General features: G+C 36.6%; 1 protein-coding gene across 5 annotated transcripts in view; it reads left to right on the forward strand.

Moving 5' to 3' along the window:
• Nucleotides 1–26,954, forward strand: part of LOC106091567 (dnaJ homolog subfamily C member 5 homolog) — a 97,817-nt gene that overhangs the window by 49,543 nt on the left and 21,320 nt on the right. For 3 of the 5 annotated variants that reach the window (XM_059360735.1, XM_059360736.1, XM_059360734.1), the window contains exon 5: nt 15,727–15,789. The exons of 1 other annotated variant lie outside the window; for it this stretch is intronic. In XM_059360735.1, coding sequence (XP_059216718.1) covers nt 15,727–15,789 — 63 coding nt within the window. Of the gene's footprint in view, nt 1–15,726; nt 15,790–15,989; nt 16,117–26,954 lie in introns of those variants that run through there. One more of the 5 variants, XM_059360738.1, reaches the window with a different exon arrangement.

Below are 26,954 nucleotides of genomic sequence, written 5' to 3' on the forward strand. Positions count from 1 at the left end.
GACCGATAGTTATCCCGTCATGGGATAACTATGAACACCACACAGGCTGGAACTGTGAGCTCCGATCTGTGTGGTGGTTATATGTAGTTATTACGAGAAGCAGATCCACCAAACGCCTCCATAGGTTGAGGATGTGGGATGCAGTCGCGGACAATCAGCGGCATTGAGTGGAGAGTCTCAGTGAGAGGCCGGGCGGCACCGGCTCTTGCTAAAATACTGAGTGCCTAAGATGCTCGATATGACAAGGCGAGTTCTTTTGGCGCCTTCAAATAACCAGCGACCATTTCGTTCCCGCAGCGATCGGTCCTATGGACCGGGACGAGTTTAGTCATCTTATGCAATGCAATACATGCAATGTGGCTACAACAACAACAACCGAGATGGACATAGTCAATCCCCCATATTCGTCTTTTCAACGGGATAGCAGATAATGAGCCATGCATTAGGATAGATTTCGGCACATAATCACGACTGCAAGAAATCTAAAGATATCCGCCACCAAATCTTTAGCCACATTGTTCAATACAAATACGCGTGAGGTGAATACTGAGCTGACTGTGAGTGAGCTGACCGTGAGGCTCACCGCTACAAGAGAGAACCTCTATTTAGATCAAGCGGCATATCAAGTGGGTCTAAACAACATTCGTGCAGACACGGTAGCAGATGCAGTAATTGGCTACCGGGTGAATGTAGTCCTTGGAGAACGACCGCCACCCACTGCACCTGAAGAAATCGACCTCCCCCGGCAAACCAGAGTAGTTCTGGCTCAATTGCGTTCCGGCAGATGCAGCCGCCTCAATTCCCACCGAACTAGGATTGATGCCGACGTGCAAGATGTATGTCCCGACTGTAACCAGGGACCGCACGATACACGTCACCTGTTTAACTGCCCGGCCAGACCCACTCGACTCAGACCCAGATCCCAGTGGACGCACCCCATCTTAGTCGCAGAGTTCCTGGGTTTTGACACTCAACAGAATCAAGCAGACGAAAGATAGAACACAATAAACTGCTACAACAACATATATACCCTTTTAGACCAAAAAAGGAAGTGGAAACTACGGAGGACAGACATAATGGTCAAGCGGATCATAAAGACCCTGAATGACTCGCTTGTGTCAGTATGTCCTACTGCCAAGCCAAGGGCAAACAGCGACCACCGTGATGGACCCCAGAACTGGTTGGTCTAAGGAAGGGTTGTAGAAAAACTCTTCAACAGGACGAAAGCCACAAGGGCACCACACGATTGGGACGTGTATAAAGCTGAGCCAAGGAAATACAAGGGCGAGCTGAGAAAGGCACAGAACAAAATCTGGGTGGAATTCTGCAGCTCCGTGGAAGATCTGACATCTGAGGCTTCTAGTCCATGGAACATCTTGTCCTCGAGACCTATTACGGTGGGATACATTCAGAAGTCAGAGAATGTATGAACAATGTCTAGTGAGGAAACATTAGAACTACTAGTTGAAACACATTTCCTGGGAAACTCTGCAACGGACAACATGGCGCCTGAAGAGGTTCTCACAGGTCGTGAGTCGAAATCCTTTAGGCGATAAAAAGTTTCGACTCCTTTTAGTACCAGATCTTGATGATGTATCGCCGGCGGAAGTACAAGCTGTGTCAGACACACTGGCTCGTTGGCTTATGGGATGGAGGGACACAAAGGTAATTTTCATTCCAAAAACAGGAAAACCTTACCATACGAATGCGAAAGATTTTCGTCCTCTTAGTCTGTCATTCTTTATGCTGAAGACTCTGGAGAGGTGGATAGAAACATATCATATCTCGGCAACAGCATGCATATATTAAGGACAAGTCCACTGAAACAGCCCTTTACTACCTAGTCACCTGCGCAGTCAAGGAACATACAATGGTAGCATTACTTGACATTGCTTTCAATAATGTAAAACCGACGTCAACAATGAAGGAGTTTGTGGGCAACAACCTTATCGTATTAAAGGTTTGTTATTAACTTTCTTACTTAAGGTGCATTACGGCAGACCTGTGTTCAGTAAATCTAAAAAGATGGGTCAGCAGGGGAACCCCTCCAGGAGGTTATTGTTTCCTCTACTTTGGAATATAGCCATTAACAATATATTATTGTCTCTGGAAGAAAAAGCAGTAAAAGTGGTCGCGTATACTGATGACGCACAGTGGGCCAAATGGCAAAAAAATTGGAAATAAGTCTACAACTTTTTATCTGTTGATTTTAGCCATACAAAATGTTCTAGACATTTGTAGAGGAGGACATAGGCTTTCAGAAAAGTGCTGTTGTTGGTCCATATCTTTAATACAGGGTGAGCTACAGGGTGTGAAAGTTGACCACTTTTGACTTCTCCAAGCTTCTGGGGGCCATAACTTTTGATCTACTCAACCGATTTACATGATTTAGGACTCTAGAGAAAGAGCTTGACAAGATCTAAAAAACTTATGCATAAAGTACCATGCCATCGTGTACTGTTAAGGAGTTATGAATTGTTTAATTTTAAAATATGAAAATTTGGCCTTGGTTTTTTTCAGTGTTTTTTAAATAACTCCGTCAATTTTAAAGCTATAAACTTCATACTTCACACAAATTATGCCAGCATATGTGTGCATAAGGAATCACGTGAATATCTTTGGCGGTTTAAAAATGGCATCGTTTTCAATATGAAAAATATTTTTTTTGTCAAAAAATTGCAAAATTTTTCAAAAAAGATACTCCCATTTCCTTTAAGTTTTCGCAAACTTTGGCCATCAAAGCATTATCATTTCTTTCCATTTTCACAAAGTCGAGGTATTAAGAAAAGTTTTAAGTGCTAATTTGGCTAATTTCGATATCAAACAACACCGTTATCTTAAGACCAAAATGGCCAATTTTTTTACTAAACTTCAAAAGTTTCTCACTGGAAAAAAAGTTCCACGGGGATTTTTTCGCTTTTTTTGAACTTAAATGAAAGCTTAAAATGTTCCCAACATTTTAAGGTATGTCTCGCCATATCCTAGCCATAAATGAGATCGTAGCGATCAAAATACTGAAAAAAGTCAATTTTCAAGTAGTGCTATATTCATTGCTAAAAAACAAGTATTACGTCACATTTTATTGCAAAGATGTTAAATAAACTTTTATTTGGTAACACTTCTTCTACAAAACACAAAAAGAATCATGGAAATATCTCTATTCTATTCCATTTTATGGAACCGGCAATAAAAAAGTCAATTTTTCAAAAAAGTCGAATTTCCCAAATTTTGTTTTTGTTGTCCTAATTGCACATGACACACTATAGCCATATTTACGCAACATACCTTATCGTAAAGGAAATTTTCATACCTTTCCAACGATGTATAAAACATTTCTCAACTCGGATTCTATCTACTCTAAAATTCATTTACACTTCATTAAACTCTATATAAAAATGTCTATTTGTGAAATGGAACCTTATATGGGGCCTACACTAAAACATTGATAGATTTGCCCAGGGTTTACAATACAAATGTGTTAGAATAAAAAAAGGTCTCCTGCCAAAGTTTAAAAAAATTGGAATAAAAATATGTGTTTTAGAGCGAAAACACTTCGCATCGGCGTGCGTTTGTATAGTACCTACATCTATTTTTAATGTAAGCTGATGATTTTTGAATAAAAAGTAACCTAGAAATATACCTGCATATATATATATATTTGTGTTAAGATTTGATGCAGACAAATGTTACCTGTTTCGCTATGTCGAATTCCCAGGAAATCCACCGTATCAATGAATGTGAAAAAACCTACCCATAAAAAATTCATTGTCATTTTTTTTAACCAAATTCGAGTCCAGGTAAATAATTATAGAAGAGTAAGTAAAAAGAGGCACTTTGGACCCCTTTTTACGATTGCGTCTGATACCTGAAATGGGTCATTAATTGTGAATATATTGCATAAATATTTGAACAAAATCCAAATTTTCTTCATTATATTTTGTAGAGGCGTAAAGGACATTTATAAGTTATGGAAGTCATACTGAAGTATTCCACTCTTTCGAAAATTGTATGGGACATCAAAAATGATTCCAAATCATACACGGAGTCATTTAAGGAACTTGTTTACACTTTGGACCACATATATGGAATAAGGCTAAATAAAGACGCTTTAGACAAACTTGAAAAATTCTACAAATCATTTGAGAGAAGGTTGCCAGAATGTTCATTCGCAAAAATCAAGTTTTTCAAAATGTATGAGAAGTGGCTGAAATCGGATCTACTTATTGAAATTAAACCGCTGATTCCCGGCCGGCCTAGCAAAGCATACGACGAAGTTACGGAGAAAACCAAAAAGAAAAAACAAGAGGAACTATTGGCGGCACATCCGCCAAATTTAATAAAAGATACGTTCAAAACAGCATTGTTAAAAACACAACCAAAAAATGTTGGACGAATTGTCGATGTTTTACCATTAGCATCTCCGAAAAGGGTAAAGAGAATGGTAGAAAGTATTCCAACTCCAAAATCGACTACAGAATTCACGGAGGAAGATGCACTGGCCCTGATTTTGAACCTAGGCCTCTCAAGAAACAAATACTCAACAATGAGGAAGGCTCTTCGTGAAAAAGGATGGGGTTGTTTACCCTCAAAACATAAATTGTACAACACCAGGACGAAAATGGTGCCATCAAATATATACGTGGACGAATTAAAAGCAAGAGTGAAACTTGCTGATCTTGTTGAAAATACAGCTGTTAGAATTATTTCTAATTTTACTGAAGAACAGTTGAACACATGTAATAATTCCGAAGTGGTTTTGATCAGCAAATGGGGTTGTGATGGATCATCTGGATTTTCCGAATATAAGCAACAAACAGAAATAGATACCAACTTCGCATCAATTTTCATGGCATCATTAGTACCATTGAGAATGAGATTGTACAAGGACCAATCTTCATCATCGAAAGAAAATGCATTTCAAGATATATGGATAAATAGAACACCTGGGTCAAAATATTTATGTCGCCCAATTCGGTTTGAGTATACAAAGGAACGAAATAAAGGAAGAAATTGCTGCATTACCCATGATTGTTATAAACCAATTGGGAAGAAATATAAAAGTTTCGTTTCAACTACAACTCACTATGATCGATGGAAAGGTGGCAAACGCATTAACTGGCGTTATGTCCAATTGGAGATGCAATATTTGTGGCAAGAAGAATGGGCAATTCGAGGACAAGTCTGATGAAAATTTAGTAAACGAAAATGCGCTCAATTTCGGTATTTCGCCCCTGCACTGTAGAATTCGATTCATGGAGTATTGTTTGCATTTATCGTATGACCTTAAATATCGGACTAGCCCTGGAAACCGCGATGTCTCTGCTAGAAACAACCAAGATCTTCACAAAATGAGGCAGGAAGAGAAGAATCGAATCCAGTTGGAGTTTAAACAAAAGGGACTTATAATAGATAAACCTCTTTACGGATACGGAAGCACAAATGATGGCAACTCGGCAAGGCGGTTTTTTGAGGACCCCGTATCGACATCTAAAATAACCGGTCTTGATGAACACTTGCTAAGACGATTCAAAGTGATTTTGGCTGTAATCAATAGCAAAAAGATGATAAATTCAACCAAATTTGAAGCTTATAGTAATGACACAAAAAACATTTTATCTGATTTATATTCGTGGAAAGCTTTAACACCGACAGTACATAAAGTCTTACATCATGGCAAGGAAATTGTGGAATACAACATACTTCCGTTAGGAGAACTTACAGAAGAAGCTCAGGAATCCCGTAATAGAGATGTTAAACAGTTCCGGCTTTTCAATACCCGAAAGAGCACCAAATTTAACCAAAATTATGATTTACTTCAATATTTATTGTTATCGTCTGATCCGGTACTATACAGCATCAGAACTAAATGGCTACCAAAAATATGTGACGATATAGATAAGGACGATCCCGATGCCATTCAAATTAAAGAGCTTTTAAATTTTGATACCTTAGATTATTTGGTAGAGAATAAAATCAAATAATACAAAACTAAAATGCTTTTTTATTTTGGGAGTAGCTAATATACATATAAACGCACGCCGATGCGAAGTGTTTTCGCTCTAAAACACATATTTTTATTCCAATTTTTTTAAACTTTGGCAGGAGACCTTTTTTTATTCTAACACATTTGTATTGTAAACCCTGGGCAAATCTATCAATGTTTTAGTGTAGGCCCCATATAAGGTTCCATTTCACAAATAGACATTTTTATATAGAGTTTAATGAAGTGTAAATGAATTTTAGAGTAGATAGAATCCGAGTTGAGAAATGTTTTATACATCGTTGGAAAGGTATGAAAATTTCCTTTACGATAAGGTATGTTGCGTAAATATGGCTATAGTGTGTCATGTGCAATTAGGACAACAAAAACAAAATTTGGGAAATTCGACTTTTTTGAAAAATTGACTTTTTTATTGCCGGTTCCATAAAATGGAATAGAATAGAGATATTTCCATGATTCTTTTTGTGTTTTGTAGAAGAAGTGTTACCAAATAAAAGTTTATTTAACATCTTTGCAATAAAATGTGACGTAATACTTGTTTTTTAGCAATGAATATAGCACTACTTGAAAATTGACTTTTTTCAGTATTTTGATCGCTACGATCTCATTTATGGCTAGGATATGGCGAGACATACCTTAAAATGTTGGGAACATTTTAAGCTTTCATTTAAGTTCAAAAAAAGCGAAAAAATCCCCGTGGAACTTTTTTTCCAGTGAGAAACTTTTGAAGTTTAGTAAAAAAATTGGCCATTTTGGTCTTAAGATAACGGTGTTGTTTGATATCGAAATTAGCCAAATTAGCACTTAAAACTTTTCTTAATACCTCGACTTTGTGAAAATGGAAAGAAATGATAATGCTTTGATGGCCAAAGTTTGCGAAAACTTAAAGGAAATGGGAGTATCTTTTTTGAAAAATTTTGCAATTTTTTGACAAAAAAAATATTTTTCATATTGAAAACGATGCCATTTTTAAACCGCCAAAGATATTCACGTGATTCCTTTTGTATTTTATGCACACATATGCTGGCATAATTTGTGTGAAGTATGAAGTTTATAGCTTTAAAATTGACGGAGTTATTTAAAAAACACTGAAAAAAACCAAGGCCAAATTTTCATATTTTAAAATTAAACAATTCATAACTCCTTAACAGTACACGATGGCATGGTACTTTATGCATAAGTTTTTTAGATCTTGTCAAGCTCTTTCTCTAGAGTCCTAAATCATGTAAATCGGTTGAGTAGATCAAAAGTTATGGCCCCCAGAAGCTTGGAGAAGTCAAAAGTGGTCAACTTTCACACCCTGTAGCTCACCCTGTATTAAAGATATGGACCAACAACAGCACTTTTCTGAAAGCCTATGTCCTCCTCTACAAATGTCTAGAACATTTTGTATGGCTAAAATCAACAGATAAAAAGTTGTAGACTTATTTCCAATTTTTTTGCCATTTGGCCCACTGTGTGACGTGGCAATTGTGGTTAGGGAAAAGTTTCCCAGCTCTCTAAGAGATATACTGCTAAGAGAGCGAAGTGGTTCTTTTCAGCAGTAGATACAAGTTACCTACAATGGCACCTTTCTTCATGGGAAGAGAAAATGTTCCATTTAATGAAAGCGCAAAATACCTGGTTGTTTTGCTAGGCGGCAAATTGAACTTCAAATTCAATATTTTGGAGAGGGTAAGAAAGGCAACTCTTGCTCTTTACACCTACAAGAGAGCTATTGATAAAAGTTGGGGGCTTAAACGGTGAGTCTGGGTATATTCTCCAGTTGTCAGACCTATAGTGCCATATGGTGTTGTGGTCTGGTGGACGGCGCTTCAAAAAGTCCACCTACTGTTCAATACTCAGCCGGATGCAAAGTGTGGATTAAACACTGCCTGAGCCGCTTTTTCAAAAAAAAAGTACTGTACCACTACTTCTGATAGAACTTATTGGAACTACAATATCCCTGGTAATAGAAGTTACATAGACTTCTATACGGATGGTTCTAAACTAGACGACCAGGTCGGATTTGGGGTGTACTTTGAAGAACTTGGCCTTGTCTTTCCCTTCGCTAAAACAGAGCATTTATCCCCGTATGATCTTCAACTCCGAATGGCTGTTGTTCTTCGTCGACTGGATGCTTCCAACGACGGTTAAGAGATCGGCTTATGTAAGCTTGTCGTCACGGATGGGGTTATACAAATTTTGTCATTCCGTTTATAACCCATAGAAATATTGAACTGTGACCCAACAAAGTATTTATATTCTTGATCGCCTTGACATTTGAAGTCGATTTAGCCATGTCTGTCATTCCGTCTATCTGTCTGTCGAAAACACACTAACCTTCTAAGGAGTAAAGCGGGGCGCTTGAAATTTTGCACAAATACTTCTTATTTGTGTAGGTCGGTTGGGATTGTAAATGTTTGTTTATGTCTGCCATATAAACCGATCTTCCGATTTGATGCCTTGATCCTCTATAGGGCGCAAATCTTACCCAATTTGGGTGTTTTTTTTATGACTTCGAAAACGGTCTATAACCTGCCAAGACCAAAACGGTCAACTGTGCCAAGTACGGTCTAAATCGGTCTATTACCTGATATAACTGCCATATAAATCGATCTTCATATTTGACTCCTTGAATTTGCCTAGAAGGCGAAATTACCACCCGATATGACTAAAATTTTGTACATAGGTAGTATGGTTCAATATTCATAACTGGATATTGCTTCCATATAACTCCATCGCTCGATCCGATTTGGCTTAGATTTTGAGTGTAGTTTTGTTTGTCCTTTAAGATCCACATTAAATGTGATCGAAATCGGTTCATAAATTGATGTATCTCCCATATAGAACGAGTGCCTGAATTGGCTTACCGTGTTTTTTTAAGACTTCTATCCGCCATGACAAGTTCAATATCGTGTAAAGAACTTGTACCATTTAATCCATGGTGGAGGGTATATATGATTCGACCCGGCCGAATTTAACTCGATTTTACTTGTTTTCTTTCGCAATGGGTCACAAATGGTTTTCAAGTGAACTCATTTTGATGGTGGGCTCTTAGTAAAAAGCTTCTTTATTGAAAAAAACATTTCAAAGGGTAAGGAGGAGCATAGGGATGCCTATCAGAGGTTCTGGGTAGATGTAAGTTTTGGAACAAATCGTACAATGCTTGGCTTGTATGTTGAAGAAGTTTCATTGGAAGGTCGACTTATATAGGATCTACTTTATATTTTGGACCAGTTTCGACCATAGGTTTGGTAAGGTTGGCAAAGGTGTGCAGATTTCAATTGACCCATATCAATTTGTGCATAGACCTAAACCAGTAATAGGCTTTTTATGCGGATTTTAGGTTAGGTTGACAAGGAGGTGCGGACTTTTAACAAAACATGGTACTTTGATCATACACCTAAAACAGAAAACGACAAATATAAATGACGTAGTGGGCAGACGGAGAATTTAAACCTTAAAACTCAAATTCAAATGGTATTTTTTTTTTTTTGATATCATTAAAACAACTTCATTGGCTTTTTTAAAATATATTTTTTTTTTATAATATGGTTATGCTTTGTTTGGAACACTCCCTTCCTGTTTTTTATCCAATATCCAGCCTTTTGTGGGGTGTTGGTTATGTTGTGTACTAATAATCTATAAGAAAGAGAAAAGAGAAGCTTATATTGTTGATGATTTTTGTGGAGTTTATATGGTAGAATTTTGCCCCCCTCTGCGAATGGCCCCCAATCCCCCTTTTGATAATTATCTATACAACATTTACATATATATATGAGTATGTATTTATGAGTATGTAAAATAAGTTGCATGATATTTGGGAAATGATTTTCTTTAACTTCAATCATTTTTATTTTGCTCGTGTTTTGTTTTTGCTTTATCAGGTAAGTGTTTCAATAACATAAAAAAAAATAAAATAATAAAACAGCAATTGAACCCTTATCCCCGTTTGTTAGTATGTAGTAGAGTATATAAACTTAAGAAGTAAAAGTCAAAAAAGGAAATAAAGCCCAGTGCTTATATGTTGCCCATCCTTTAACGAATAAGGTAACGAAACAAGTTTTACTTAAGATACCATATATCCATGTTTTTTTTTTGTTTTAATTTTGTTAAACTATTTTTTTGTTATGAGTTTTCCTTATACTTTTCTGAAGTTTTTCTTTCCTTCTTTAAAAATATTATTTTTTTCTTCTTCTTGACAAAGAAAAAACTTTCAAATGCACGCTATACCATCATTTTTATATAGTTATTAAATGCCACTTTCTTTATTTTCTCTCATGACATTTGTATCACATTTTGAAAAAAAAAAAACAAAAGATAAGTAATCTTCACGAAAATCATCAAAAATGCTTACTAAACACATATAAAATATATATGTCATCCAAATAATTGGACTTGGGGAACATTCGATTTCACAGTGATCATTTGCATTCGAAATAAATTTATAAAAATAAATATGCTTATCTTAATTCCTAATATATATATATATATATATATATATATATATATATATATATATATATATATATATATATATATATATATATATATATACAAATACATACCCTGTAGGAAATAGTAAATCAATAGTAAATCTATACTGACTTACTACTGACATTGTCAACAGTACTACTGACTTGGGGAACATTCGATTCAAATTCACAGTGATTCAAATAAATGTATAAAAGCAAATACGTATACCCTTATTCCTTAACAAAATATATAAAGATTAATATATACACTAGAAAATGTCAATAATAAATCTATACTGACTAACTACTGGCATTGTCATCAATACTACTGACTTGGGGAACCTTCGATTCGATTTCACAGTGAGCATTTGCATTCGAAATAAATCTATTAAAGCAAATACGTATACCCTCATTCCTTAACAAAATATATAAATATAAATACATACCCTGTTGAAAATGTCAATAATAAATCTATACCGACTTACTATTGATTTTGACCAGTACTACTGACTTGCCATTCAGTTAACTTGTGCTTGTCATTCAGTTCAATTGAGACGGCAATTGCGCACGTAGTGATTGTCATTGAGGAGTGCTATGGTCCGTGGTTGGACTTACACCGCTCTGATAACGCACGTTTTTCTTTAGCTTGTTGACGTGAAAGTGAGCCTCGTCACTGGAAAAAACTATCGCGTCTTCAGGCAGGTCGGCAATCAGCATTTCACAACAGTGATGGAAAATATTAATTTTGAAATTTTACTAAGAAGTTACTTTTTGGACCGAATGAGTACTTTTTGTTTTGCACGAGGGTAATTTTTTCATAATGTGTTCATTTCTCTTTCGAGACAAGCTTGATGATCGACAATTTCTGTGGAATAGAAAATGAAAGCCATTACAGAAATCAATCATATTTCTCTGGAAAACTTCTGCTTTGCACATTACACAGTACAAGAGCCAATCAGAGGTGTGGGAAATTCCAAGAGATATTAACCCAGGTAGTGTACAGCAAATAGCTGAGTACATTTTTTTCTTGCGAAGTGCACTATCTGTCAATGAGTTTTGGTTTTGTGTGTGCACTATAGTTAAGAACCATAACACACAAAAACAAGGAAAAATGGCGCGAACTGGCAACAAACTCGAAATCAGAGTTGCACTTAATACTGATTTTGACAAAAGGTGCACTCAATTTTTTTTGTTGCTGCGCTCCTACTTGATAAATTTATCATGGGATATTCCATGTTATGGTGATGGTAATGGGGAACCATAGCCAAAAAAACAAAAACTCAGGGCAAACATTTTGGGCCCTTTATATATAACCCTAACTGAAGACAAATCATGCCCTTTTTTTTGCAATATATCTGAGATTACATCCGTGATAAAATTTTTGATTGTACATTGATAGTGAAATGCACAACACCCTAAAGAGGTGTCGCACTGTGGTACTCCACACGGACTCGACTATAAAAAAGGGATCCCTTATCATTGAGCTTAAACTTGAATCGGACAGCACTCATTTATATGTGAGAAGTTTTCCCCCTGTTTCTAAATGGAATGTTCATGGGCAAATTTGCATTATATTGATAGTAACCCAAAAATACAAATTTCGATCCAAGAACCTAGGGGCTTGTTTCAAAAAGTGAGAAATTCTCGTCTTTTGGGATAAACAAGGCTCGAAAAAATCCAATTTGTTCGTAAAATTCGTAGTGCTTGAAAAGGTACTAATCGGGCTACGGTACTTCTCGACTGACTTTTCCCATCCCTGTTTCACATACATTTTGACGGGCAACAAAATTGCGTTCAGTTAATTCATGCACAGCAGCCTATTTATAGTGATGACATTTAAGGTCTTGTCGGCGTTCGACTCGCAGCTGCGTGCTTGCGAGTCGAACGCCGGGGAGAACTCACAACTGACTGTCTCACTCTTTCGATATTTTCCGGAGTGCTGATGGTCCGTTGAAGTCCATTTCTGGGTTAAGCGACACTCCCCCACTCCCGAAATGACAGAATCGAATTACAGGCTAGGAAAGAGTCTGTGAGGAGAAATTTCAAAACGAGCGCGGAAGGCACGTTGCGTGGCAACAAATGAGCACCCGTTAAAAAAGAAGCTCTCGATGGCGAAGGCCCTCTACTCCCTAGACCAGAGCATGATGACAACTGACTGGAGAGAGAAACAAACCTGGGGACTTTACCGAAATCAACAGCAATCGTAGTCGAAGACGAATTTCACATTTCATGGTATTCTGTAACTTATTCGGCTTCGACAGTTTGATAATAGAAAAATATTGTGGTAAATACAATAATTAATATAGGAATAATATACTAGGAATTCAACTAATTTCTAAATACAGTTTTCATCAAATTTGACAGTCGATTTCGACTAATGTGATATGAAAAATATAAACGAATTTTCGTCTTCGACATTCGACTAAGCTATCGCCAACCGAAATAAGGCGTATTATTTGTAGCTACAGTAGAAACCGATCTTCCGATTTTATTGCTTAAATTTTAGTAGAGACAATGAAGTAGACCACATTGTCGTATATGAATTTATATTCATGTGACTTCTGCTAACATTTATTATTCTGGGATCACATGGACTCTTCTGGGATTTACTGTCCGTCCAATAATCATCTGGATCCAATGTATGGCTTGCCTTTGTATCACAGCCGCACTGAAGACGACAACATCAAATGCACTGAATTAAATGCTACACTCCGTGCCTTTGGACAAAGTCGCTAGACAAATTGCTGTGACCACTGCTGTCAGGTTAAGGGAGCTTTCTCTTTGTGGAGTAATTTCTGCACTTTTAGTTTTCATCGAAGTTGAATCTTCTACCCGAGCTGACCGTTACAGAACTCATACGGTGGCAAGTACACACAATTAAGTGGCAGCAAGTGAAGCGCATGTCGGAAGACGACGAGACGTGAAGAAGTTTCCACACCAAAGACTTAAGTTTAGGTTGTGAACCTGAAAGGTGAGTTCACTCGGAGGCCAGTCCGGCTCATTGTGACATCCTCGTAAAATGTTATGAGTATGAAATACGCTGGCCCCCGTTCCGTCACGAAGGGCAGACAGGAAGATGATGAGAAATAAAAAATACATGAAATATAGGAATGGAATATTGAGCAAGTACGTATCCACCTATGAAGGCCACCGTAGCGCAGTAGTAGCACTTCTGGCTCTACGTTCCGCCAGATGCAGCCGCCTCAACTCCTACAGAGCAAGGACGTGCAAGATGTATGTCCCGATTGTGATCAGGGACCACATGATACACGTCTCCTGTTTAACTGCCCAGGCGGTATATATGGAGGCTATATGTAAATATTGTCCGATATACACCATATTCGGGTTGGGAGTCTAGGTCCCTTGTGCAAATCACTGTATCACATTTCACCAAAATCGGAGAATAAACACGCCTTTTATGGTCTTTGGACCCTAAAGCTGAAGATCGGTGTCTATGGTAGCTATATCTAACTATAGTCTCATCAGGAGCATATTCGGAAAAGATAAGTCTTAATGCAACTCACTGTTCCAAATTTCAGCGAAATCGGGTGATAAATGAGCTTGTTATAAGTCTAAGACCTTAAATCGGCATATCGATCTATATGGCAGCTATATCCAAATATGCTCCGATCTGGACCATTTTTGCTGCTGATATTGGCGGGCCTAATAAAACTGGCTATGCAAAATTTCAGCGAAATCGGCATAGTTATAGGCTAAAGACCCTAAATCACCAGATCGGTCTATATGGCAGCTATATCCAAATATAATCCGATGTGGCCCATTCAAGAATTTAACCTGCGTATAGAAGAAATACGAGTCTGTGCAAAATTTCATCTATTTTTCCAATGAAATCAGCTGATTTTGACATACAAGCGAACGTAAATCGTTCATTTTTAGTGATAAAAAGTTCGTGGAAAGGCTGTAACAATGGACTTATTGAGAGTTCGGTTAACATTTTATTTCAATGAATGTTAAATCGAAAGACTTATTTCCTAATGCGAAACCAAAGAGTTAAACCCTTAACCGTAGAACCGTTAGAACAATACACAGAATTAGACTCCTACTATGATCACATCATATTTTGATACATTTTTCTACCCTCCACCATAGGATGGGGGTATACTTATTTCGTCATTCTGTTTGTAACTCCTCGAAAGATTTGTCTACGTACCCATAAAGTATATACAATATATTCTTGATCGTCATGACATTTTAAGTCGATCCGTCCGTCCGTCTGTCTGTCGAAAGCACGCTAACTTTCGAAGAAGTAAAGCTAGCCGCTTGAATTGTAAATGGGTTGGGATTGTAAATGGGCCATATCGGTTCATATATAGATATAGCTGCCATATTAACCTATCTTGAATCGTGACTTCTTGAGCCACTAGAGGGCGCAATTCCTATCCGATTTGGCTGAAATTATACATGAGGTGTTTTGCTATGACTTCCAACAACTGTGCCAAAAATCGGTTTATAACCTGATCTGGGATCTTGTCTTTTTGATCCTCTAGATGGTGCAATTATTATCCGATTTGGCCGAAATGTTGTCCAAAGACTTCTCTCAAGGCATTCAATATACGTGTCAAATATGGTCTGAATCGGCCTATTGGCTGATACAGCTCCCATATAAACCGATCTCGCTATTTTACTTCTTGAGACCCCAAAGGACGCAATTCTCATTCTACTATGGTCTCCAACATTCAATTCGATTCAGGTCCGAATTGCACCATAACTTGATATAGCTCCAATATCATAGCAATTATTTTCTTTTATTCTTTGTTGGCCTAAAAAGGGATACCGGGAAAAGAACTTAACAAATGCGATCCATGGTGGAGAGTATATAAGATTCGGGCCGGCCGACTTAGCATGCTTTTACCGTTTTTTTAAATATTTTTTAAAGACTTTGTATTGCTAATAAAGCGTTAGTTAGTGCATAAAATCGACTAAAAGTCCATAAAGTGAATTTCGATTAATGACAGTCCTGTGAAACTGAATTTTTGTCCTAATGTGTCTATTCTGAGTCAAAAACAATGATGAAACATGATTTTGTTTTTCTTGTTTTTTTTTTAGTTTCTTATTTTTTTTTAGTAATTTCAACTTTATTTGTACAATCTTTTGATGACTGAAAAAGAAATTCCACAACGAACTTCAAGACTTTTTTTTTTGTTGTATTAGTTGTTTTTTTATACAAAATTTTGAGTTTATTAATTAAACAAATTATCCATTATTGCCTTATAATTTTTTTTGTTAAACCCTTTTTTTGAAATTCAGCGTGACGGTGAGGTTAGAGACGCTAGTGAACGTCAACCAAATATGGGCAATCCCGAAAGACTGGTAAGTACCCAACACACATTCATCTAACTCTTATCTCTAGGTCCTGCTTTCTAAGGACATTCATTCAAATAAAGAAAAGCACATGCCATTCGATTGTATCATTCAGCCACCCAGCATATTTGGTCATTCACTCATTTATCTGCGCATAATTATCCTTTCAATAATCGCATATAATTAATAACATTTAATTTTGTTTTTAGCATGATGTTGTAACGGTTTAATTGTATTGTTGTTGGTGGTATTTTGTTATGACAGATTTTCAAATATATTACAAAAAAATATATATTAAAAAAATTATACCCATTTGTATGTGTAAATGTTATAAAAATTTTGCAATTATATCTATAGTTTTTTTTAAGTTATTGTTTTAATTTACCCTACATTTTTCTATCTGCACTTGTTTTATTTGTTATTAAATTCAATAGAATCTAAGCACATATTATATATGCAAAAAAAAAAGAAAGGAATCCCCACAAAAAACCACACTTTGTGTTTTAATAAATAATTATTGTATTTCGAAAACATATATCGTTTTTTTTTTTGTTTGTTTTTAAATGCTTATAAATTGGTTGAAAGTTATCTCACATGGTGACTGCAAATATTCGATTGGAACAAAATTCAAAACATATATAAACCATTTTGTATACAATCATTTATCTACAAAGCTTGAAAAATGGTTCATATTACATTTTAACAATATTGCTAGTGTTGGGACACTATTTAATTTTATTTCTTTATAACCTAAATAATAAATATAAATACAGTTGAACCTCGATTATTCGGTTATCACGGAAAATCGAAAACACGGTTAATAGAGGTTTTTTCAAATTACATTATTTATTTATTTTTATGTGAGTACCTTCATATGGCTCTAAATTTTCTGGACTACTATTGTTTTTTAAAATTCCAATAGAAAGCTGTATGCCTCACTTGCTTAAGCTAATGCGGAGTTTCTGGGTCCTTCGAAATTCCCAATTGCTCTTATTCTTCGCTTTTGTTAGCTGTATGTATTATGGCATCAGATTCTATACCACAGGGTGTGACATCACCATCGCACTTCCTCTAATTTGAGAGGTCATTAATTGAACATCCGCGTTATTACAATGTTTCAGCAGCATAATTCGCCTTTTCTTTATCTTGGGGCAACAGGTTGTTTCAAATATTACATTTAACTTGTTGTGTTAGATTGTCGTAATATATACCAGCTATCCACAAAGCTGTCTTGATATTCAGAGATCTGATGAAATTATGTCTGCTTTCTGAAGCCAAAAGTTTTTGGCGGATTGCTCCTTGGTCCATAGGCTGAATTAAGCATATGGAATTCGGTGGAAGAAATGTTACTGTAACTTTTTCAGATATCAAATCATGCTCTCATCTAGAAGCAAAAGCATATTGCGTTTCTTATCGAAGGCAATGTTTTGTAGGATTTGTCTTACTTCTGGCTTTTTTCAAACCATCCATAGATTAACTTCTGAGGCATATTTTAAAATTGTTTTCTTTTTTTATTAAATCGCGTAAAGTTTGTTTGCCTACATCATATTTTTCTGATTAAAAACCAACCGAGATGTGTATTTGCTGTGATCTTTAGAACTTTACATCAATCATGTGTGTGTTGCACGGATAATAGAGATAAGCACGGTTAATGGAGGGAGCATTATTGAAGCACGGATAATGGAGGTAAATCACGGTTAATAGAGGCCCAAAATCAAAAGCACATCATGTCGGTTAGCAGGGGTAACCGGTTAACAGAGGCCGGATAATCGAGGTTCAACTGTAAAACGAACAACAAAAAATAAATAAAGAGCGTGAAAAATCTACAAATAAATTATAAAAATATCTATATTGAATTACAGTCGGACCTCGATTATCCGGGAATCGATTATTAGGGAAGCTCCATTGTACAGGATAGAAAAGAATTTTTTGTCTTTTTATACCTACCACCGAAGGATGGAGGTGTATTAATTTTGTCATTCCCTTTGCAACACATCGATATATCCGTTTCCGACCCTATAATGATATATATATTCTTGATCAGCGTAAACATCTATGACGATCTAGCCATTTCGTCGAATGCAAATTTTCCCGCGCACATTACATTAAGGAACTGGGGGCAAACTTCTAACGTTTCAATGTGTGATGTCCGATTCAAGTTTAATCGCAACCATAAGGGACCGCCTTTTTAAAGCCGAGTTCGAACTGGGTGCCCTAGTCGAAAACTCTTTGGGTAGAAGTTTTTACATGGTTGTTATCTCACAAATATCGCCTGCATTAGGAGAGGATAATCACTGCCGAAATTTTGCCGATGTTCTCGCCAGGATTCGAACAAGGGCTACCGTGGGTCCAGATTATCGATGACATTTGAAAAATTAAAACAGAACGAAACTGGAAGTTTTACGGAAAGCAGTTTGGTATGCCATGATAAAGCACTCGTAGATGAGGATAAGGTGCCACAGAGAAACCAACTACTTTATTATGTGTACAAGTGCAAGACGTTAGTTATTGGAAAATGAGCTCGCCCTAGAGTTTTAAAGAATGTTGTCGAAATTTGAGTTATTTATAAAGTCAATATAAAAGTTTTTTAACTAAACAAATATCTTAAGAATGGTTTAACAATCATTTTATTCCCGAAACAAGAGATCATTGGATGACAATTGGTCGTAAAGATGATAGCAAAATACTTCTGTCAATAGACAACTAACTTGCACAACCAAACGTAAATAATTTAAATTTTGAAAATGTTATTGGAAAAATTTTTCCAGCGATTTGCGCGTCTTTAAATCATCCGATAGGCCATGGTATAATATGGAGCTTTAAATTGCATTTCGTTAAAATATTGAGCAGACTAGTCATGTCACATAAAATAAAAACATTTGGTCAATTGATAATGGCTGGAAATTTGTTAGTTCTGCAGTTTTAAAAAATGTCTTGGGTAAATTGCCCTGTCCATAAAATAAATATAATCGGAATTAAAAAGTGGGTTTAATGCTTCGATATGACATATGTTAAATGTAATGAACGATTTTAACACTGAGGAAATAAAAGCATGGTGCAGGTGTGATAAAAATGCTTCCCAATTCGCTGTTTTGTTTCATTATGGAATTATACAATAGATTTGACAAATTTCACAGATAAGTTAAATCTGATGATATTTCACATGAATCTGATGATGATATTTCGTCGAAAATATTTTTAAAGGAGGGTACTATGCATGCTTTTTTATACCCACCACCATAGGATGGGGGTATTCTAATCTAGTCATTCCGTTTGTAACATCTCGAAATATTCGTCTAGATCCCATAAAGTATATATATTCTTAATTGTCTCGACGTTCTGAATCGATCTAGCCTTGTCCGTCCGTCTGTCGAAATCACGATAGAGGTCGTACGCGTAAATCTAGCCGCTTGAAATTTTGCACAGATACCTAATATCGATGTAGGTCGTTGGGGATTGCAAATGGGCCATATCGGTTCAGATTTAGATATAGCTCCCATATAAGCAGGTCTTCCGATTTAGATTCTTGAGCCCCTGGAAGCCGCAATTTTTTGTCCGATTTGGCTGAAATTTTCCATGTGGTGTTCTGTTTTGACTTCCAACAACTGCCCCAAGTACTGTCCAAATCGGTCAAGAACCTGACCATATAAATCGATTTACACATTTAACTTCTTGAGTTAAATGTGGAAATCGATATTTTTGTCCGATTTGGCTGAAATTTTGCACGTCGGTCTATAACCTGATATTGCTCCCATGTAAACCGATCGCCCGATTTGACTTCTTGAGCCCCTGGAAACCACAATTTTTATCCGGATTGCCTGAAATTGTGCATGTAGTTGTTTGGTTATAACTTCCATATATGGGACTATAGGTCCCATATAAACCGATTCCCCGATTTGAATTCTTGAGTACTTACAACCGCAATTTTCGGTTACTAGAAGCGTTAATTTTGCAGGTTTGACAGAAGTTTGGTATGTAGAATAAAATTATGCCCTACAACTTAATTTATTTTGTATACATTTTTAGCAGAATCAATGTGGTGGCTTCCCAATATTCGGCCTGGTCGAACTTTACTTGTTTTAATTTTATTTTATTATTTTCTATTAAAAATTACAATAAGTGTTAAAAAAGCATCATACTTTACTATTTTTCCATAAAATTCTAAAATTTTTACTAAAAAAATGTTTAAAAATCGCAAACAAAATTTGACTCCATTATCCGGGAAAATCGATTATCCGTAATGCATCCGGTCCCGAGCATTCCGTATAATCTAGGTCCGACTGTAATTATAAAAAAATCAATAAAAATAAAATTAACCATTTATTTTTGTAAACTGTTTTCATTAAATAAAAATAAGGTGTGCATTTATAACGTGGTCCTATCTATGGTGTACGCAATTTGAAGGATTATCATTTTGTCTTCCTTTTTAATGTTCGAATCATTTCACTCTCCGACTCTTATTACCCTCGCAGTCGGCAAGTTTTGGGTGGAGTGTATGAAAGGGATTAACGCCTTCTCTGAAGATGGCAAGATGGCATCGTTTGAGTGCCGGGTCCTAGCTAAGTAAGGGACCCGAAGCTTTATGGGTCGTCGCAGTCCAAGTTAAGGGCGAGGGCGTCGAACGCCCGGTAGGACGATGGAAATCCTATGGGGATATCCGGATCGTGGGAAAACGAGGCTATTATTGAAAGCAAGTAAAAAGGAGGTCAGTATAGTTTTCGGTATCATAACGGGACTTATTTCACTACGAGCTCAATTTTGCAAAATTGGTGCGGCAAATGATAGCATGTGTAGGGCATGTGGGGAAGGTGATGAGACGTTGGATCATTTCCTGTCATTGCATCAGCATAATATCGGTGGGAACACAATACCTACTTAGTGGCGTGGTATAGTAAACACTAAGGATTTTGTAAATAGCACAAAGTTCCTGACTAAGGTTTTGTTTTTTTCGAGGTTAGTTTTAGTAATTAGAGCGCGATTACTGTCTTAGGTGAATCGCGTACTAATATCCGCAACCTCTTTTCAACCTAACCTAATCTAGACATAATGACCACGACTGCCGTGAGGTTAAGAGTTGTGATACAATGTTGTTGGAGTCACATTTGTGTATGGAGGTAACTATCCTCATTAAAACCATAGGGGAGCAAGCTCATTCCGGTCTGTAGGACCGATCGCCGCGGGAACGTTATGGCCATTGGTTATTTTAAGGCGCCAATAACTCGTCTTGTTATACCGAGTCCCGTCCCGTCCGGCCTTTCACTGAGACCCTACACTCGATACTGCTATACGCAACCTGTTGACGCGCCCGCTAGCTTGTGATAACTATGAACACACATTGATCGGAGCTCAAACTTCCAGCCTTTGTGGCGCTTATAGTTATCTCGTGCCGGGTTTTGATATGATATAGCCCGTTTGAAATACTATATCATACCATAATTGGGAGTTTTACTAAGGACACTGTGTTATTCTTGATACAATGCTAGATAATCACGCTTTGCGAATGGCAAATTGTCTGAGCTGCTATATAGTTAATAGATATTACAGCCGATTGGAACTACAATATTCTTGGTCTTCTGTAATGTATACTTGTACACTTGTGTAATTCTAGACTAGAGGACCATGTGGTTTTTGAGGTATATGTACCGTTATGATCAGAAACTGGCTATATCGACGAGATTAACCAATAAATCGCTTCTCAAACAGTTAGACCTCCATAAAATCCCTGAAGAACGTCGAAATGGGATATGATACAGCTCCGATAGCAATTCTTTTCCATTATTCTTTGTTTGCCTATAGAAACAAGAGCTTCTTCATTAATTTTGACAACATGACCTAGCTAACGCAACTGTTGTATTTTGAAACTTTTAACTATGCTTACGTCGTCTACAGCTCGTGGTTCATACGACGCCGTAAACTGGTCCATTTTACGAAGAATCTTTTTCTCCACTCTGTGATGTGTACAAGGCGTTTTCGGAGTTTATACCATCCGATTTGTCTTATCTCCATTTACTGCCTAAAGCCTAATACTGACTTCATTTGCAGCGAAAATGCCTATTAAATAATTGCGAAATCCGACGAACTCTCTTCTTCGCCAGAAAAACATCAAAAGACAACCAACAACACACAACAAAGACATCATTGAAACAGTTGATTGGTGCCCATTTCATGCACTAACTTAGATTTTTGAAATAGGCGTATAATTCGTTAAGAAAAATATTTGCAATCGAAACTTAGCATAGTTATTGTTCTGGAATAAGCCGAAAATCTTAAACTTTTCTACGAAAAGGGTCGTAGAGCTCCGTTCAGAATCGGCAGAAAGTACTCGCTGATCGTTTGGAACTAGGTGGTACTTTTTCAGGTTGTTGGTGTCCTAAAAAGCACGTTCCCAAAGTAGCCGACCTGACATATAGTTGGCGGTAGTATACTACCTTCTATTGTAGGAAAAAACAAATAAATATTTTCGTAAAAAGTGGCAACCTTATAACATATGTTCTATGTTTCAAGCCGCTATGGTCTTTGATTTTTTATTGCAGCACTCAAATCTCAGTGTATTTTTAAATATCGTCTTAATTTACAAACATAAAATATTAGGTGGCTGAGTTAAAAGGGAGACGTACGCAAGCACCGCAAACAGCTGTGTATAATTTTTTCTCGCGGAGTACACTATCTGTCACAATAGAGATGTGCACGTTAGTCGTGAGTGAGATCCAAATCCAATCAAGTGATTGTACGTGACCGTGATTGAATTAAAATTGTTCGTGCGTGAGCGTGAGTGAGTGAAATCATGCTCACGACACTAATCACGACTCACGAGAAAACACGAGACACTCACGACTCACAAGAAAATTACGACTAAAGTGTAAAAAAAGTAACGAAAAACTAAATTTTTCTCATGCTCTCAAATCATTTGGTACTTAAATGTATGAATCTGTCTACAGATAAATTTTATACATTTATATTCGCACGTACAAATGCTGTATGATTTGCGACACATGGAAAAAAATTATTCGCTTCATGGAAAATATTTGTTTAACCATGACAAGTGAGTGTCTCGTGCGTTGTGATTGTCCCGTGAGCCGTGATTTTCTCGTGAGTTGTAATTTTCTCGTGATTTTGTCGTGAGTCGTGATTGTCTTGTGAGTCGTTCGTGAGCGACATAAAAAAGTTGTTCGTGAACTTGCGTGAGTAACTTTATTTTTCTCCCGACTCTGAGTGAAAAATACCTCACACACATCTCTTATTCACAATGTTCGGTTGTGTGTGTGCATTATAGTCAAGAGCTCTAACACACGAAAAAAAAACGAGAAATGTCACGAACTAGTAACATACCCAAAATTAGAGTTTCACAAAACACTAATTTTGACAGATAGTGTGCTCGGGTTTTTTTTCTCTCCGCTATAGGATGGGGGTATACTAATTTTGTCATTCTGTTTGTAACACCTCGAAATATGCATCTGAGACCCCATAAAGTATATATATATTCTCGATCGTCATTTCATTTTATGTCGATCTAGCCATGTCCATCCGACTGTCCGTCCGTCCGTCTGTATGTCGAAAGCACCCTAGCTTTCGAAGGAGTAAAGCTAGCCGCTTGACATTTTGCACGAATACTTCTTATTAGTGTAGGTCGGTTGGGATTGTAAATGGGCCAAATCGGTCCATGTTTTGATATAGCTGCCATATAAACCGATCTTGGGTTTTGACTTCTTGAACCTCTAGAGGGCGCAATTCTGTTTTGGTGACACTTCCAATAACTGTGCTAAGTATGGTTCAAATCGGTTCATAATCTGGTATAGCTGTCATATAAACCGATCTTGGATGTTAACTTCTTGAGCCAATAGAGGGCGCAATTCTCATCCGATTTGGATAAAATTTTGCATGAGGTGTTTTCCAATAACTGTGCTAAGTGTGGCGCAAATCGGTACATAACCTGATATAGCTGCCATATAAACCGATCTGAGATCTTGACTTCTTGAGCTTCTAGATTCTCATCTTATTTGGCAGAAATTTTGTACAACGGCTTCTCTCATGCCCTTAAACATACGTGTCTAATATGGTTTGAATCGATCAATAGCTTGATACAGCTCCTATATAAACCGATCTCCCGATTCTGCTTCTTGAGCCCCTAGAAGGCGCAATTCTTATCCGAATGAACTGAAATATTACACAATAACTTCTACAATGTTTAGCATTCAATTCATTTATGGTCCAAATAACAGTTCTTATTCAATATTCTTTGTTTGCCTAAAAAGAGATACCGCGCAAAGGACTCAACCAATGCGATCCATGGTGGAGGGTATATTTTTTGCTTGCTTTTTTTTTGTTTTGTTGACGAACTGCTCCTAACCCAAAATTTTTTTATATTGGCTGTACGAGTTGCGATGACGAACACCGTAATGGCAGCTATATAAGGTTATGAAACAATCTTAGACCATTCTTGGAGCAGTCATTGGAAGTCGAAGCAAAACACCTCATGCATAATATCAGCCAAATCGGAAAAGATTTGTGCCCTCAAGAGGACCAGGAAGTCAAGTCGGTTTATATGAGAGCTGTATCAGGTTATGAACCGATTTGGACCATGCTTGGCTCAGTTGTTGGGAATCAAGTCAAAACGCCTTGCGTGACATTTCAGCAAAATCGGATAAAAATTGCGCCCTATAGAGGCTGAAGAAGTCAAGGTCCGAGAACGTTTTATATGGCAGTTAAAACAGGTTATGAACCTTTATATTGGTTCATTACCATTCTTGGCAAAGTAATTGGAAGTCAAATCAAAACAAAACAAGTCATGCAAAATATCAGCCAAATCGGATAAGATTTGTTCCCTCTAGAGGCTTAAGAAGTCATGTTCCGATATCGCTTTATTTGGCAGATATATCAAAACATGGACCGATATGGCCCATTCACAATCCCAAACTACCTACACTAATAGGAAGTATTTGTGCAAGTATTTGCGTTTCATGCGCCTAGCTTTACTCCTTCGAAAGTTAGCGTGTTTTTGACATACAGACAGACAAATGGATGGACATGGCATAATCGATTTGGAATGTTAAGAGGAGCAAGAATATATTTACTTTGTTTGGTCTAACATCAATATTTCGATGAATTACAAATGGAATGGTGAAACTAGTATACCCCCATCCTATGGAGGAGAGTATACAAATTGGATTTTTTAAAAATTAGAAATTCAGAGACATCTTCGAAGTCAAATAAGGGCAACTAGAGTCGTATTGCCAAGAGATATACCCAAATCGGAACATTTTCTCAGCTACTAAGTACATTGTAAAAACATTTAACATAGAAATGGAAATTTCTCAACTGAAGTTGGGTTACAACCCATAATCGACTCATAAAAATCAGTCAGCGATTGCTTGTGTTTGTTAGTCATATACCGATTTAAATTTAAAGATAGCATCGTTTTTTTCGTAGAATAGTTTCTTTGGCTTCACAATAATTATCGAAATTCCATTAAGGAAAAAATCTTTAAATATCTTTATTCTTTTTTGTGTTTTCCCTGAAAGCCTCTTTATCAATGGCACACAAAAAATAATTCGTTTGACATAGAGGAAATTTTCGCCAAGTAAACTTCTTTTCTGAAAAACGTTGGACTTTGTTTACGATAAAATTACATGTTTTTGCGATAAATTCTGGAAGAATTTGTGGCAAATAAAGTTTTTTACCCTGACAATACCTTTCATTCTTGATATAAAGGATTTAACTAAATATTACTAAAACTATAAGCATCGTTCGATAAGTTGGATTTGAATAAGGGAAGTAAGATTTGATTTGTTTTCAATTGCGCTTATGAATCAAGTTGTCTTCCCCCCAAGATCCCTGTTCAAATTCAGATGTGTGCTTTACAACTTACTCTAGTTGGAATGGTTGTAAAGCGCATCACATCTCCTGCTGATGATTTTGTTTGGTCGAAAATTAAATCGCGATACAGGATACCAGTCAAATGCTTCTAGCAACAACACACTCTTTGCTGACTTTTAAATGTTTTTTGCTATAATATTCTTTGAATTGAAAGCATTAAACAGTGGTCTAAAGACGGACAATATCCTGCAATGGAATATCCTTAAGATTTTAAGACCAAAGAAAAAGGCGCAACCTGATTTTTTCTTTATTCTTAAATTAATTTGACTGTAAACATTTTAAATGGATTGTGCATTTAAAAATTAAGCCAAGATCACTTCAATGTTGTAAAATAATTCAAACACAAACACACACCCAATTTACAAATTATAAGCAGATCTCAGTTGGTAATTCAAACTACTTCAGAGTATATTTGGATTTGTTATGATACACAATCTTATTAAAAGCCTTCCATTTTCACACAACCCATCTTCTGCATTTGTTATGCCATAAATAAAACAAAAATTGTTTTTTTTTGCACATTGAAATACCTTCTTTGTGATGGATATTTCTTTATCGCGTAAATGTTACCAAACAATGTGTGTACCTTAGAAACTCTTGTAACTGGCAGCCATTTGTGTATTGCTCTAATGTATTTTGTCATTGGACAGATCAGCATTTTTGTATCGCAACTTTAAAAATTGACACTTTCCAAGTTTACCATCCAATATACTGGTAATGCTCAGTAAAAAAAAACAAGTAAAAAGGCGTTAAGTTCAGCCGGGCCGAACTTTAGATACTCGCCAACTCGGGTATATATGTAAACCACCTTTCGTCAAAATCCGGTGAAAAATTCATACTTCATGCCCCATAGCAGCTATATCGAAATATGTCCGATTTGGACCAAACACTAAAAGGTACAAGTCATTGTCCAATTGTGTATAACAAAATATTGGTCCTTTTAGTAGCTATATCTAAAAATAAAAATGTCGAAGAGCTTAACACAACTCACCGTCTCAAATTTCGGCGACATCGGATAGTAAATGCGCCTTTTATGGGCCCAAAACCTTAAATCGAGAGATCGGTCTATATGGCAGCTATATTCAAATCTGGACCAATCTGGACCAAATTGAAAACGGATATCGAAGGCCATAACACAACTCACTATCCCAGAACTCACGGCCCAGAACCTTTAATCGAGAGATCGGTCTATATGGTCGCTATATCCAAATCTGGACCAATCTGTACCATATGGCAGAAGTATATCGAGGGGCTTAACTTAACTCACTGTCCCAAACTTCGGCGACATCGGACAATAAATG

This window comes from Stomoxys calcitrans, chromosome 1 (genome assembly GCF_963082655.1).
Source record: "Stomoxys calcitrans chromosome 1, idStoCalc2.1, whole genome shotgun sequence".
NCBI lineage: Eukaryota > Metazoa > Arthropoda > Insecta > Diptera > Muscidae > Stomoxys > Stomoxys calcitrans.